This window comes from Salvelinus alpinus, chromosome 5 (assembly GCF_045679555.1).
Source record: "Salvelinus alpinus chromosome 5, SLU_Salpinus.1, whole genome shotgun sequence".
Taxonomy (NCBI): Eukaryota; Metazoa; Chordata; class Actinopteri; order Salmoniformes; family Salmonidae; genus Salvelinus; species Salvelinus alpinus.
In genome coordinates this window covers 41,171,093-41,183,870 of record NC_092090.1, presented here as the reverse complement: position 1 = coordinate 41,183,870, position 12,778 = coordinate 41,171,093, and the positions used below count along the sequence as shown (strand labels likewise).

At 41.9% G+C, this 12,778-nt stretch overlaps 3 protein-coding genes across 4 annotated transcripts; 2 read left to right on the top strand and 1 right to left on the bottom strand.

Moving 5' to 3' along the window:
• Nucleotides 1-1,126: 1,126 nt before the first annotated feature.
• Nucleotides 1,127-4,012, top strand: LOC139576184 (uncharacterized). Its single transcript, XM_071401940.1, has 2 exons — nt 1,127-1,712; nt 2,046-4,012. The coding sequence occupies exons 1-2, from the start codon at nt 1,377-1,379 to the stop codon at nt 3,393-3,395; spliced, it is 1,686 nt and encodes a 561-aa protein (XP_071258041.1). The 5' UTR covers nt 1,127-1,376; the 3' UTR covers nt 3,396-4,012.
• Nucleotides 4,013-4,047: 35 nt separating this feature from the next.
• LOC139576186 (thymidine kinase 2, mitochondrial-like) lies at nt 4,048-9,622 on the bottom strand. Its single transcript, XM_071401943.1, has 10 exons — nt 9,356-9,622; nt 8,613-8,650; nt 8,418-8,492; nt 8,238-8,291; nt 8,065-8,154; nt 7,824-7,897; nt 7,643-7,731; nt 7,470-7,549; nt 7,282-7,362; nt 4,048-6,246 (listed from the first exon to the last, which is right to left on the bottom strand). The coding sequence occupies exons 1-10, from the start codon at nt 9,528-9,530 to the stop codon at nt 6,160-6,162; spliced, it is 843 nt and encodes a 280-aa protein (XP_071258044.1). The 5' UTR covers nt 9,531-9,622; the 3' UTR covers nt 4,048-6,159.
• LOC139576190 (chemokine-like factor) lies at nt 8,914-12,765 on the top strand. 2 transcript variants are annotated; one of them, XM_071401945.1, is made up of 5 exons: nt 8,914-8,954; nt 10,867-11,014; nt 11,500-11,655; nt 11,778-11,873; nt 12,161-12,765. In XM_071401945.1, the coding sequence occupies exons 1-5, from the start codon at nt 8,929-8,931 to the stop codon at nt 12,266-12,268; spliced, it is 534 nt and encodes a 177-aa protein (XP_071258046.1). In that variant the 5' UTR covers nt 8,914-8,928; the 3' UTR covers nt 12,269-12,765. The 2 variants fall into 2 exon arrangements, with proteins under 2 accessions (XP_071258046.1, XP_071258047.1); XM_071401946.1 differs by lacking the exon at nt 8,914-8,954 and adding an exon at nt 9,980-10,229.
• Nucleotides 12,766-12,778: the final 13 nt, after the last annotated feature.

Here is a 12,778-nt window from a genome sequence, read left to right as displayed (position 1 = left end):
GCTACTCTGGGCATTGAAATCGCCTTCCTGTTTTACATGTAGGCTACACCTAGGAGTAGTAGCTGTAATATAAATAGGAGGAAGAACATTATTATTAATAAACATAGGGTTGATAGAGGAGGGAGCTGGGGATGAGTATTTGTATAGCATCCAAAAGTGCAGAAACAGTGTAGCGCAATTATCTACATTGGCAAAATGTTTCCCTAAACGTTTTTCCAAATCGAATCCTGCTATGTATAATGCATGGGAATATGTTGTGACATCCTGTCTGTTGACAGCCATTCATTCCCCTCTGATCTGCTCTGACTGTTGTGTTTGGGTGGTGGGCTAGCTAGCTAATGTAAATCAGACTGAGCAGATGGTCTGTGCCGTTGCTCTGCTCCTAATTACCCTCGTTGCCCAGTGCAAGGCACCTATTAGGGCGTGCCAGCAGAAAGCTAATTTCATCTAGTGCCACTGCACTCGAGATAATAAGTCCACAGCGTCCATTATGAGGCTTTGTGAATACTGCCCTCACCCAGATCTTATTGACTTAGGAGGGGAATCATTTAAACTGTGTTTTCCTTCCTGGTGAGACTGACAAAGCAGAAGAGAGCTCTCTGGAGCAGCTCTGGTCTCTGTAGCGAGTTAGAGGTCAGAGAGGTTACCATTGGTCAGGCGGACATAATCTGTTATAGAACCTCATTGATGTGTTTTACAGTGATGCTTCCAAGGTATCCAATCATCTAAATGCCTGAACAATCGCCGTGCCATTGCAAAATAGTTTTAACATTATCACTATTCAACGGAAATATTCTCTAAAACAGGCTGTTCCAAGGTAGGGAGGAGATGCCGCTATGCATTCATAATTCAAGGGTTTATCATCATTCTTTATCTCATTGTTTTTGGTAGGACATGTAACATCTATCACCTGTAGAAGCACAGAAAAACAACCCGATGGAGAGAGATAAACTGGAAGTTGATTCATTAACATTACAGAGAAGAACTGATACAGACTTTTCAGCATCATCTCAGGTTTGTGGCATGACTAGAATATTATATATTTTTCTTTCCTGTAGCACCATCTGTTGGAAGACTCATGCCTTCAGTCTAGAACGGATATGTTATATGTTATCCTCTAGATGTCAGTCGTACTATGCAACACAAAGCCGATACTGAAGAAGAAACTTAATTGATACATGGGCAAATCTAATGTCACCGTAACTGTAGCGAAACAGTCATGCTTCCGCATTTTGTCCATTTTTTTACCTATTTGACTAGCGTTTCAGATCAAAAGTGTGCTGCCTCTTTCACTCTTGTCATACTTCCTTGTTCCTATGTTATTTCTAAATCCGATAAGAAGCGTCTAAACAGTCTTTTTCAACAACAACAAAAACATGCAGGGTGGTGACGGTGACCAATATATAGCACGTAAAGAGGCTTTCGACGATTACCTAAATTACTATGATCAGATTTGGAAGAAGGGTAACCTGAAACTATGCCAAGAGAAACAGGTTACCGGGGAAGCTAGACGATTTTTGCTGTTAGAAACAGACCCCGGAGAAAGATTTTCTAATTTTGACTTCTACCTTACTGCATCCGAATGCGTTAAACAAGGCTTTAAAGATTGTCGAACATTCTTCAGTGCGCTCATTAAAGCCACAGAGGTGTTGGAGATGTTCTGTGTAAATCTGTTTCTTTACCCGTGGAAGAAGGAAATCAAGATTGTCAAGGTAAAAATATAAATAGTATGGTGTTCATATTTCGACAATTAGGCTTATTTTGTCTTGCGCAATGCACCCAAGAAAATGGGGTGCAGGGGAGATGTCTAGATTTAGGCTAGGCTAGCCTAATGCACATGTACAAATTATTATTATCAGAGTAAGAAGTAATTAGAGGGATAATATATGACTATGATTTTACATTGAAATGCCATCTCTAATCACAAGCAACATATTCAAAGGTGCAGCTGTCACATATCAGGAAGTGAAAGTAAACTGTATGAGGCTATATTATTTGCCAGGCTTGTGAAATGATGTGATAATTAACACTTATCTCCCACTCAGACTTTCACTGGCCCCTTTGTCTACTGCATCCAGCCGGTCCTGACAAAGAGTGCCACGAAAAGTATCCTTGAAACAATAGGATATCATCTGGAAACTGACACAGAGTACCGACTCACAAACAATGCAGACCCTGAAACAGCCATGAAAATGGGTTTTGAGCTTTTCCTGGCGCGAACAGAGTGTGAGTACCTGTTGGAGCTCATGGGTCAGCGGTCACAGCCTGAGTGTCTGGAGATTCTACAGAGGAGAGCTGCACGACTACCTCACACCCAGAGGGCTGCTGAGGAGACAGCAAAGGAGTCTGAAACAGAGCCCTTACAAATGCAGAAAGAAGAGGAGAATGAGGATAAGGGTCTATCAAATGGTTGTTCCCTGGTAGACCCAGGACCAGTGGAGACAGATGAGGGAGACTTAACCGAGGAGAACCCTGTCACCTCTAGCACACCAGGCAGGCAACAGGATGATGGACAGATACCCCTCAACCTGGAGGTTCAGTCCATTGAGACGACACACTCTCCAGGAATCAGACCACCCAGGGCATTCTTGAACGATGACAGGTCTATCCTGGAGATTCAGCAGAATTACCCAGACCTTGCCATAAGGCAGAAGCCAATATTCAGTAAGCCACTGGGTGGACCTCCTGTATCGCGAAGGCGACTTATCAAAGAGAACACACCCGAGGAAGGTAGCAGTGCAGCCAATTTAGCTGGCAGTGATGTAAGTGGTCCCCAGTCCATCTCCATTCACACCACAGCAGCACCAAAACCCCATCTCACAGAAGCAGTCCCAAAACTCCAGCCTCCAGAAGATAAGGCCTACAAGACTACTGCCATGCTCCACGGACCAACTCCTCCACAGGTAGAAGTGACCAAAGAGGGTCAGGAGGCCGATGATGCAGATGAGCTGACCAAGCTGGCTGAGAGGATTGGCCAACTGCATGTCCATGAGCACAAGATGGAGGAGAACCTGAAATACCCTGTAGAAGAGACAGCACCACCACATGCCTGTTGCAATGACCATGATGGGTCCCCTCACCAGGATTCTGCAGGGGACCAGAGCCAGCCCCTAATGTGCCATCCCTCTCTGGTGCCGGTTTGTAACATCCCAGGCTGTAGCACCTGTGAAGTAGCAGACGGTCCCCACAAACACATTCTTAGTAGGGACACCATCAAAGAGCCACCTCACTCCATCTATGTCCCAACCAGCCACCTGGACCCCTCAGTGTTGGACCCTACTGCTGCGGACCACCAGCCCTCCACAGGCCCTCAGCACCAGGACATGGAGGGCCCCATCCCTCAGCCCACAGAGGACGAGCTGCTTCAGACCTATGTCATGGTGGACGAGCCTTAGAGGAAGTAAGGTCATGATTGAATGTTGGTGCTCCTGGACCATCAGAACACACAGAGGGAAATTGATTGACAGGTCTGAAACATCACTTGCCACTAAGTTGTTTTGGTCTGGGGCGATTCAATCAGTGGAGGCTGCTGAGGTGAAATGGCTCATAAATGTCTGGAATTGAGTAAATGGAATGGCATCAAACCATGTTTGATGTATTTGATACCATTCCACTCTTTCTGCTCCAGCCATTACCACAAGCCCGTCCTCCCCAATTAAGGTGCAACCAACCTCCTGTGGATTCAATGTATGAAGGTGACAAGAATGACCTCATTGAATTTAATGCGTCTTCTGTATTTTCTGGCATTTGCTTTGTACTGTTTCTCAGGTGATCGACTTTTAATACAATGTTAATTATGCTTGACCTAATTTATGAGGTGGAGGTAATGTTTCCACTGTGTCCTCTTACAGTGACAGTGCCTTACTGAAATGTATTCTATGCCAATCCTGCACTTACTTTCCTTGCTCAATGTCATTGAGACTACTGAATGCTTTGTAATGTTTATGAAAATGTTAGTCCAATTCTATTCAGAATGTTATGACCTTTAACTCATAAAAATGTGAAAAACTTTCATGGTCTTCAGAAGTTCAAGTGGATCATACAAAAGACAGTTACACTAACTTTATTCAGCAATATAGCATAAATTAACATGTTATTGTACAAAAATCACTTTTAGGCATTTATTAAAACTAACTCAGCGAAAGAGTACAATATTTAAACCCGATAACTGTTTACAACTAAGTGCAATTCCAGCCTGACAACATGTTCCTCTATATATTAGCAGTAAATAAAATAACAAAACACATAGCTATGTTAGTCAGCAGCAACCTAAAATATATGCTTTGTATTACAGAGGTGGTACCGCTATGTCCCAGCAGTTGTAAAATGTAGGTATTATTTTAGGGCTGTCACCACGTGATCAACATTACGAAACCAACAATGCATCATGTTCCCGTATAGAGAGAATCCATCATGGTCAGTGAAACAAACAAAAACTGAAAATGTCTAAAAATGTACCGGTCAGAGAGTTGTTCTAAGACAGTGTGTAACAGTGGACAAGAAACTCCACTAGCTGATTCTGGTGTTCTCTCTTGGACTATAATAACCTGCTTACAGACAAGAAACATATCTACTGCCATTGTTGGTGCAGCATATATACATTGCCTTCGGAAAGTATTCATACCCCTTGACATTTCCACATTTTGTTACGTTACAGCCTTATTCTAAAATGGATTAAATAAATACAAAATCCTCAGCAACCTACACACAATGCCCCATAATGACAAAGCGAAATAAAAACAGGTTAAGAAATGTTTGCAAATTTATACAAAATAACAAATACCTTATTTACATAAGTATTCAGACCCTTTACTATGAAACTCGAAATTGAGCTCAGGTGCCTCCTGTTTCCATTGATCATACTTGAGATGTTTCTACAACTTGATTGGAGTCCACCTGTTGTAAATTCAATTGATTGGACAAGATTTGGAAAGGCACACTCCTGCCTATATAAGGTCCCACAGTTGACAGTGCATGTCAGAGCAAAAACCAAGGCATGAGGACGAAGGAATTGTCCGTAGAGCTCCGAGACAGGATTGTGTCAAGGCACAGATCTGGGGAGGGGTACCAAAACATTTATGCAGCATTGAAAGGTCCCCAAGAACACAGTGGCCTCCATCATTCATTTACATTTACATTTAAGTCATTTAGCAGACGCTCTTATCCAGAGCATTCGTAAATGGAAGAAGTTTGGAACCACCAAGACTCTTCCTACAGCTGGCCGCCCAGCCAAACTGAGCAATCGGGGGAGAAGGGTCTTGGTCAGGGAGGTGACCAAGAATCCAATCCTCACTCTGACAGAGCTCTAGAGTTCTTCTGTGGAGATGGGAGAACTTTCCAGAAGGACAGACATCTCTGTAGCACTCCACCAATCAGGCCTTTATGGTAGAGTGGCCAGACGGAAGCCACTCATCAGTAAAAGGCACATGACAGCCCGCCTGGAGTTTGCCAAAAGGCAATTAAAGACTCAGACCATGAGAAACAAGATTCTCTGGTCTGATGAAACCAAGATTGAACTCTTTGGCATGAATACAAAGCGTCACTTCTGGAAGAAACCTGACACTATCCCTACGGTGAAGCACGGTGGTGGCAGCATTATGCTATGGGATGTTTTTTAGCGGCACGAACAGGGAGACTAGTCAGGTTTGAGGGGAAAATGAACAAAGCAAAGTACAGAGAGATCCTTGATGAAAACCTGCTCCAGAGCACTCAGGACCTCAGACTGGGTCGAAGGTTCTCCTTCCAACAAGACAACGACCCTAAGCACACAGCCAAGACAACGCAGGAGTGGCTTTGGGACAAGTCTTTGAATGTCCTTGAGTGGCCCAGCCAGAGCCCAGACTTTAACCTGATCCAACATCTCTGGAGACCTGAAAATAGCTGTGCAGCAACGCTCCCCATCCAACCTAACAGAGCTTGAGAGGATCTGCAGAGAAGAATGGGATGAACTCTCCAAATACAGGTGTGCAAAGCTTGTAGCGTCATACCCAAGAAGACTTAAGGCTGTAATCGCTGCCTAAGGTGCTTCAACAAAGTACTGAGTGAAGGTTCTGAATACTTACGTAAAATGTGATATTTCAGTTTTATTTTTTATAAATTTGAAAACATTTTTAAAAAGCTGTTTTTGCTTTGCAATTATGGGGTATTGTGCTTTAGCAGTCACACATTGCTCCCTGCTAAAATCTTCTCTCTGTTCTCCTCATACCGGTGGAGCATCTTCTGCAAGTCATCGTCCGCTGGAATTACCTGAAAATATATAAATACACTTAGTATTCCAAACATTATGAACACCTTCCTAATATTGAGTTGCACCCCTCCCCTTTGCCCTCAGAACAGCCTCAATTTTTCGGCACATGGACTCTTCAAGGTGTTGAAAGCAGGGATGCCGGCCCATGTTGACTCCAATGCTTTCCCACAATTGTGTCACGTTGGCTGGATGTTCTTTGGGTGGTGAGCCATTCTTGATACACACGGGAAACTGTTGAGTGTGAAAAACGCAGCAGCATTGCAGTTCTTGACAAACCGGTGTACCTGGCACCTACTACCATACCCTGTTCAAAGGCACTTCAATGTTTTGTCTTGCCCATTCACCCTCTGAATGACACACATACACAATCCATGTCTCAAATCTCAAGGCTTAAAAATCCTTCCTCTCCTTCAGATACACTGAAGTGGATTTAACAAGTTACATCAATAAGAGATCATAACTTTCACCTGGTCAGTCTGTGTCACGTATACTCCTTCTCCGGCGCTCAAGGTCGTCAGGCTGCTCATTATTAAGCACACTTGTCACCATCGTTACGCGCCTCATCAGACTCAATCACCTGCCTGATTACCTTCCATATATATATGTCACTCCCTTTGGTTCTTTCCCTAGGCGTTGTTGTTTCATGTCTGTACGCTACTCGTGTTTCTTGTTTTGTTCCTTGTGTTATTTATTATTAAAAGTCACTCCCTGAACTTGCTTCCCGACTCCCAGCGTACACGTTACTGACTCACGTCAGGTGTTTTGTATACTCAGTGTATATACTCATTAAATGTTGTGAAACTGCCTTTACAGATTATAGTAATGTGAACAAAAACAGAGCTGTTTAACAATCATTTACCTGCCTTGCTAATCAACAACTGACTATTTCCCAACAATGAAAAACAAGGATTCCTTGACACCGATGACCAATACTCTGGTGCTCATCACAGGAGACACTAGGACGTATAAACAATGTTCCTCATTAATTGACCATTGTCACCCAAACGCACGTCTGAAAATGATTGATCACTCACAAGGACTGGAGCAGGAACATTGAAGGACGTCTTCTTTATCAGCCAGTCTTCATACAGCTGATGGATTGCCTCTAAATATTCCTTTAAAAAAAAAAAAGCGAGAAAGATAGTAGGATGAGAGATTCTTACAACTCCTCTGAAGTGAGACCAAGAACAGCATTGAGAGTTTGTCATTCTTCTACCCTCACCAAAGGAATGATCTTCTCCTCCTCCCTGCATCGCTCTTTCAGCCTCTCATGGCAGGTCTGTGGAGACGACTGGAGGTAAACTGAAACAGAGGAGGAACTAAGTGAACAAGGTTCTACCAATGACTCAACATCGTCAGAATAAAGTAGAAAGCTTGTGTTTCTACACAGCTTACCGATAAGATCGACAGGAATGGCAATGTTCTGTGTGATCCACTCAAACCACTCACTAAGAACAGCAAAGTCCACCTCGGGCATCTTCCCACTGCAGAGAGCAAAATAGTGCAAAAAATGAACTAGATTGGACACAAATGAAAACCAGCTATAAAGTGGTGTGAAATATACCATGTGCATTACCTTCTGAAAAGATTTTCCACAAAGATGTACTTGGCACTGTAGATGGACCTTTCCATCATTCTCACTGGGGCTGACTGGAATCAACAAACACAAAACAGACCATGTTAATTATGCAATGTAAAATACAAGTCTTTGTACTTGGTGAAAGAGAAATCTGTACTATTGATAGAACACATGCAACAGTAGTGAAACAGTAGGATACCGGTGCAACGTGTTCTGTGCAATGTTTTAGAGTACCTACCATTGTTGAGAGGTGTCGGTCCAGCATGGTTAGCTGAACATAGGTCTGTAGAGTGATGCCCCATCGAGTAGGGTCCTGGTACATCAACCCCTGCAGGAGGGGAGGAGATCTAACATCAGCATACAATATGTCATTTATCAAAATGAACCATCTTCTTTATAATGGTCATGTACCAGGGGGTTGTGCCCTCGAACATTCCTCCATTTGGAAACTGGCTCAGTCAGCACCTGAGAAATCAAAAGTAAAATTGTGATTTCATTTGACCTTTTGTTTTACACACAGTGCAGCATAAGGATAAAAGGAAAATGAAGGATTGCTAAATGTTGAACAAGCGTGTTGCATTGTTTTTTTACCTCAATGTTACTGGTTTTGCTGAAATACTCTAGGCATGTTGTCTTCCCACTAGCAATATTCCCCTCTATAAAGATCTAAAGAAAAAGAACAAGATACATGTGTTGACTTCTCCCTCAAGTATATAGGCAGCAAATGTCTTAGTATCAATTTCAAAGATTTTCATGGATTCAAAATGACAACGTATCAGTACATACCACTAACTTCTTCTCCTTCTCATTCCGCACCAGCTTTCCTTGGGAGAAGTAAGAGGACATTGTGAGATAACCTGACTTCTTGGTTTCAGCTTCAGTCAGTAGCTATGGTAAAGCAAAACTAATAAGGATGTTAATATAGGTGATGCAAGCATCGGTGATAGCTTGCTTCCCAGGTTTGGTTTGAACAAATTGATGAGCATGTAGCCTCACTGACAGTAGTGGTAGATAATAGCACTGCTCATGGATGGTTCGACAGGAATTGTACCAGGACCCTACTCGATGGGGCATCACTCTACAGACCTATGTTCAGCTAACCATGCTGGACGACACCTCTCAACAATGGTAGGTACTCTAAAACATTGCACAGAACACGTTGCACTGGTATCCTACTGTTTCACTGCGGTTGCATGTGTTCTATGTCTAATCTGCATTTTAGAAATGTTGCAGCATGTACTGGTAGTAGCTAAAGTGAGCTCAGAATAAGTGTATTGTTTCTAAACAACATTTGTCACATTATATTGTAAACTAGGCTATTCAAGTTGTAAAAGTATGAGTAGGCCTATGGTAAAAGTATGAGTAGGCCTATGTTGTTACTATATTCTGTTGTTCTGATGCAACATTGTAACACATCATTTGTAACATGACATTGTAACATTAGTCTACAACCTGTATCATTGTACCGCTCTGTATTGAAACAATGTTTCAGACCAGCGAATAAATATATCTTATGAATGGGCACCTACTTGAGACGTGCTGTGTATTGTTACTATGGGCTCTCGTCTGGCAGAGCTCACCGCGCGTATCACCAAATATTTTGCAGCGAATAGCCACTAATCGCGTTGACGTGACAGCGGCGTTAGAAGATAGTCGTATAGCAGATCTCCACAAATTGTTAATACAAAGACAGTTAAACGACATCTCGCATAATTATCTGAAACGCACAGGGCTCGACTGTCACGTGACATTCCAGTTCCGTGTATCAAATAACCTCTTCCTGGTTCATGATATGGAGATTTTTCTATTGGTTGAAGCGCTTTATTTGTTCTGAGACCTGCGTTCCCTCCACCAACCACCATCACCATTGAGGGCAAAAAAAGATAGAAACTGATCCTCGTTCAGTGAGAGACTCATGTATAGATAACTACTGTTATCGTTTTTTATGCTAGATTATCAGTACAGTAATGATGAGGATCATTAAAATGCATAGGCCTATATGAGAAAGTCAATCAAATATTTTCTGATTGTAATATTCTATGCAGATTGATTGACATTTTCAGAGCATGATTCATTTGGACAAGAGGAATACCTATGTAAGAATGCTGTTCATTGACTACAGCTATAGCTCAGCATTTAACACCATAGAACCCTCGTCATTAAACTCGAGATCTTGGGTCTCGACCGCGCCCTGTGGAACTGGGTCCTGGACTTTCTGACGGGCCGCCCCCAGGTGGTGAAGGTGGAAAACAACATCTCCACCCCGCTGATCCTCATCACTGGGGCCCCGCAACGGTGCGTTCTCAGCCCTTTCCTGTACTCCCTGTTCACCCATAACTGCGTGGCCATGCAGCAACCACCCGAGCCACTGCCTGTTCACCCCGCTATCATCCAGAGGGCGAGGTCAGTACAGGTGCATCAAAGCTGGGACCGAGAGGCTGAAAAACAGCGTATATCTCAAGGCCATCAGACTGTTAAACAGCCATCACTAACATAGAGAGGCTGCTGCTAACATACAGACTCAAATCTCTGGCCACTTAAATAAACGGACTTAATAAAGGTATCACTTGTCACTTTAAATAACGCCGCTTTAATAATGTTCACATAGAGGTATCACTAGTCACTTTAAATAGCGCGACTTTAATAATGTTTACATATCCTACATTACTCATCTCATATGTATATACTGTATTATACACCATCTAGCCTATGCCGCACGCCATAGCTCATCCATATATTTATATGTACACATTCATCCCTTTACATTTGTGTGTATAAGGTAGTTGTTGTGAATTTGCTAGATTACTTGTTAGATTTTACTGCATAGTCGGAAACTAGAAGCACAAGCATTTCGCTAGACTCGCATTAACATCTGCTAACCATGTGTATGTGAACAATATGATTTGATTTGTTTAGTGGCATGCAAGCAGTATGAAAAGGCCTAGTGTGTTTAACAGTGATTGATGGGTGTGAAAACACTGCACACATTCTGAGCAACGGACTGTAATTTCCTGCAACTGAAAGGAAATTGCTTTTTCAGGAAGCACAAACTCTTTGCTGGTTCTTTGAAATTTAACAACATGACAGACGACTGTTCCAAAACAACCAGTAACATCCCTTCGTTAACCATGGAGTTTGATACTGCTTTTCTCCGATCCTTGAGGGGTGTCCTTAAATTAGTAGAGATGGTGAGACATTTTTCATATGCATTTTTCATACTTTGATAAACCACTGGGATTTTGGAAAGACTTATCACCGCAGATAAAGCCATATATCTGGTGTAAACTTGATAAAAACAGCAAGAATGTATTGCACAGTATTATTATAGGATATTACATTTGCTTACACTTACAGAGAGATTATATTGACATACATTATTTCCTAAATATGTTGTCTATGAGAAAGCTGAAGTGGAAGTGAATATCAGAGCTACAGTTCCTGTGAACTGTACAAACGTTAAACCCAGTAGTTGATGATGATGTTAAACACGATACTGCATGCCCTCTAGTAGACATTACATTTGAATAAATGAAAACTACCGGCATTTTCACAGCTTTTGGTGTGAAACAACCATTTCAATTTGTAGGATTAGACTTTTCTTAAATACTTTTGGATGGAAACAATCAAATAGCATTTCCTATCATTTCCTAAATGCCAATGCTCTCTGTTTCAGGGGACTATGTTTGTAGCATGTGTGTGTTTTGAGGTAGCATCCAGGCCCAAATACATTGCAGCTACATGCATGGAGTTTGTGATCACATTCTCCCTGCTTCTGCTGTACACACTGAAGTTGAACAAGAAGCTGACTCTGTTCTTTTGGCCTCTCGTTGTAAGGAACCTATTTAATTACAGTACATTGTCTACAGTAGTTTTTTTTACATTGATTAACTGTTGTGAAAATGTCAGGCAGTCAAGCTTTCTGAGTAACTTCCATTGTCTTTTCTTCTTCAGGATTTGTTCAACTCACTGTTTGCAGCAGTCTTCATACTTATCCTGAGTCTGATAGCAGTGTCCACTTACACAGTGACAGGGACCCTGGGTGGAGGGGTGAGATAAAAACAAATGTATTCCTTGTTGACCTTCTAATTGGGGGCCTTATAGAGCTGTGTTTCTGGGTGAAGCCTCATCTTACACACCCTCCTGTCAATAATGAACTGCCCAAAGGCATTACAATCCTTGTGAACATTTCCACTAACATTCATCTATACTGTAATCCCACATTTGGCACCCAGTACAACTAATGAATGAACTATTACAGAAATGTCAGCTACAATTCTATCTTGTAGACTATATCTGATATTAACACTAAGTCTTGTATAATTTTCCCTATCCAGATAGTGGGTTTCATAGCAACAGGCCTGTGGTGTGTGGATGGTTACATGCTTTTCAAGAGGATCACATTCAATCAACCAAGAACAGCAGCAACTGGCACTGTGAAGTGAAGACACCACAATTGTCTCCTCCCATGCTCACTCTCTTATATGTCAGTCCTTGCATTTATAGGTGTAGGTTTAAAGGGGCAATCAGCAGTTGAAACAATAACAAAGCTTGGCCCCGGCCCGTTTTGGTAAAAACCTGAAGGATATAAGCCTGGAGAAATGTAACCACTCTCAAATTCATAGACAGAGCAATGTATGCAAGGACTGACCATCAATGATATCAACATGATAGTTTTAACCATGTTTCAAGGCTATATAGTGTTTGTTTACATTTTGTTTGTTTACAATTATTGGAGTAAAACAAGCTTATATTTTGGGTTCTGATGGTGTATGACAGTTGAACTAAACTCATGAGGCATTTATATATGTCTACATATATCATTCATTTCTAAATCAAAAAATGGATGTATCAACTGCAGATTTCCCCTTTGTTTGTATAGCTTAATCCATGCAACAACACAATTATCATGTATATAAAATAAATACACCTTTGAAATCTAGGCCTGTATAATG

What these genes read in the sequence shown, in the direction of transcription:
- LOC139576190 (XM_071401946.1), top strand. Translation starts at nt 10,174, where the DNA reads ATGCAGCAACCACCCGAGCCACTGCCTGTTCACCCCGCTATCATCCAG. An exon ending in TCCTTAAATTAGTAGAGATG is followed by an intron (nt 11,015 to 11,499) that starts GTGAGACATTTT and finishes TCTCTGTTTCAG; the next exon opens with GGGACTATGTTTGTAGCATG. An exon ending in CAGGGACCCTGGGTGGAGGG is followed by an intron (nt 11,874 to 12,160) that starts GTGAGATAAAAA and finishes TTCCCTATCCAG; the next exon opens with ATAGTGGGTTTCATAGCAAC.
- LOC139576184 (XM_071401940.1), top strand. Translation starts at nt 1,377, where the DNA reads ATGCAGGGTGGTGACGGTGACCAATATATAGCACGTAAAGAGGCTTTC. An exon ending in AGGAAATCAAGATTGTCAAG is followed by an intron (nt 1,713 to 2,045) that starts GTAAAAATATAA and finishes TCTCCCACTCAG; the next exon opens with ACTTTCACTGGCCCCTTTGT.
- LOC139576186 (XM_071401943.1), bottom strand. Translation starts at nt 9,530, where the DNA reads ATGTCGTTTAACTGTCTTTGTATTAACAATTTGTGGAGATCTGCTATA. An exon ending in TTCGAGGGCACAACCCCCTG is followed by an intron (nt 8,155 to 8,237) that starts GTACATGACCAT and finishes CCCCTCCTGCAG; the next exon opens with GGGTTGATGTACCAGGACCC. An exon ending in ACCGACACCTCTCAACAATG is followed by an intron (nt 7,898 to 8,064) that starts GTAGGTACTCTA and finishes TGTTGATTCCAG; the next exon opens with TCAGCCCCAGTGAGAATGAT.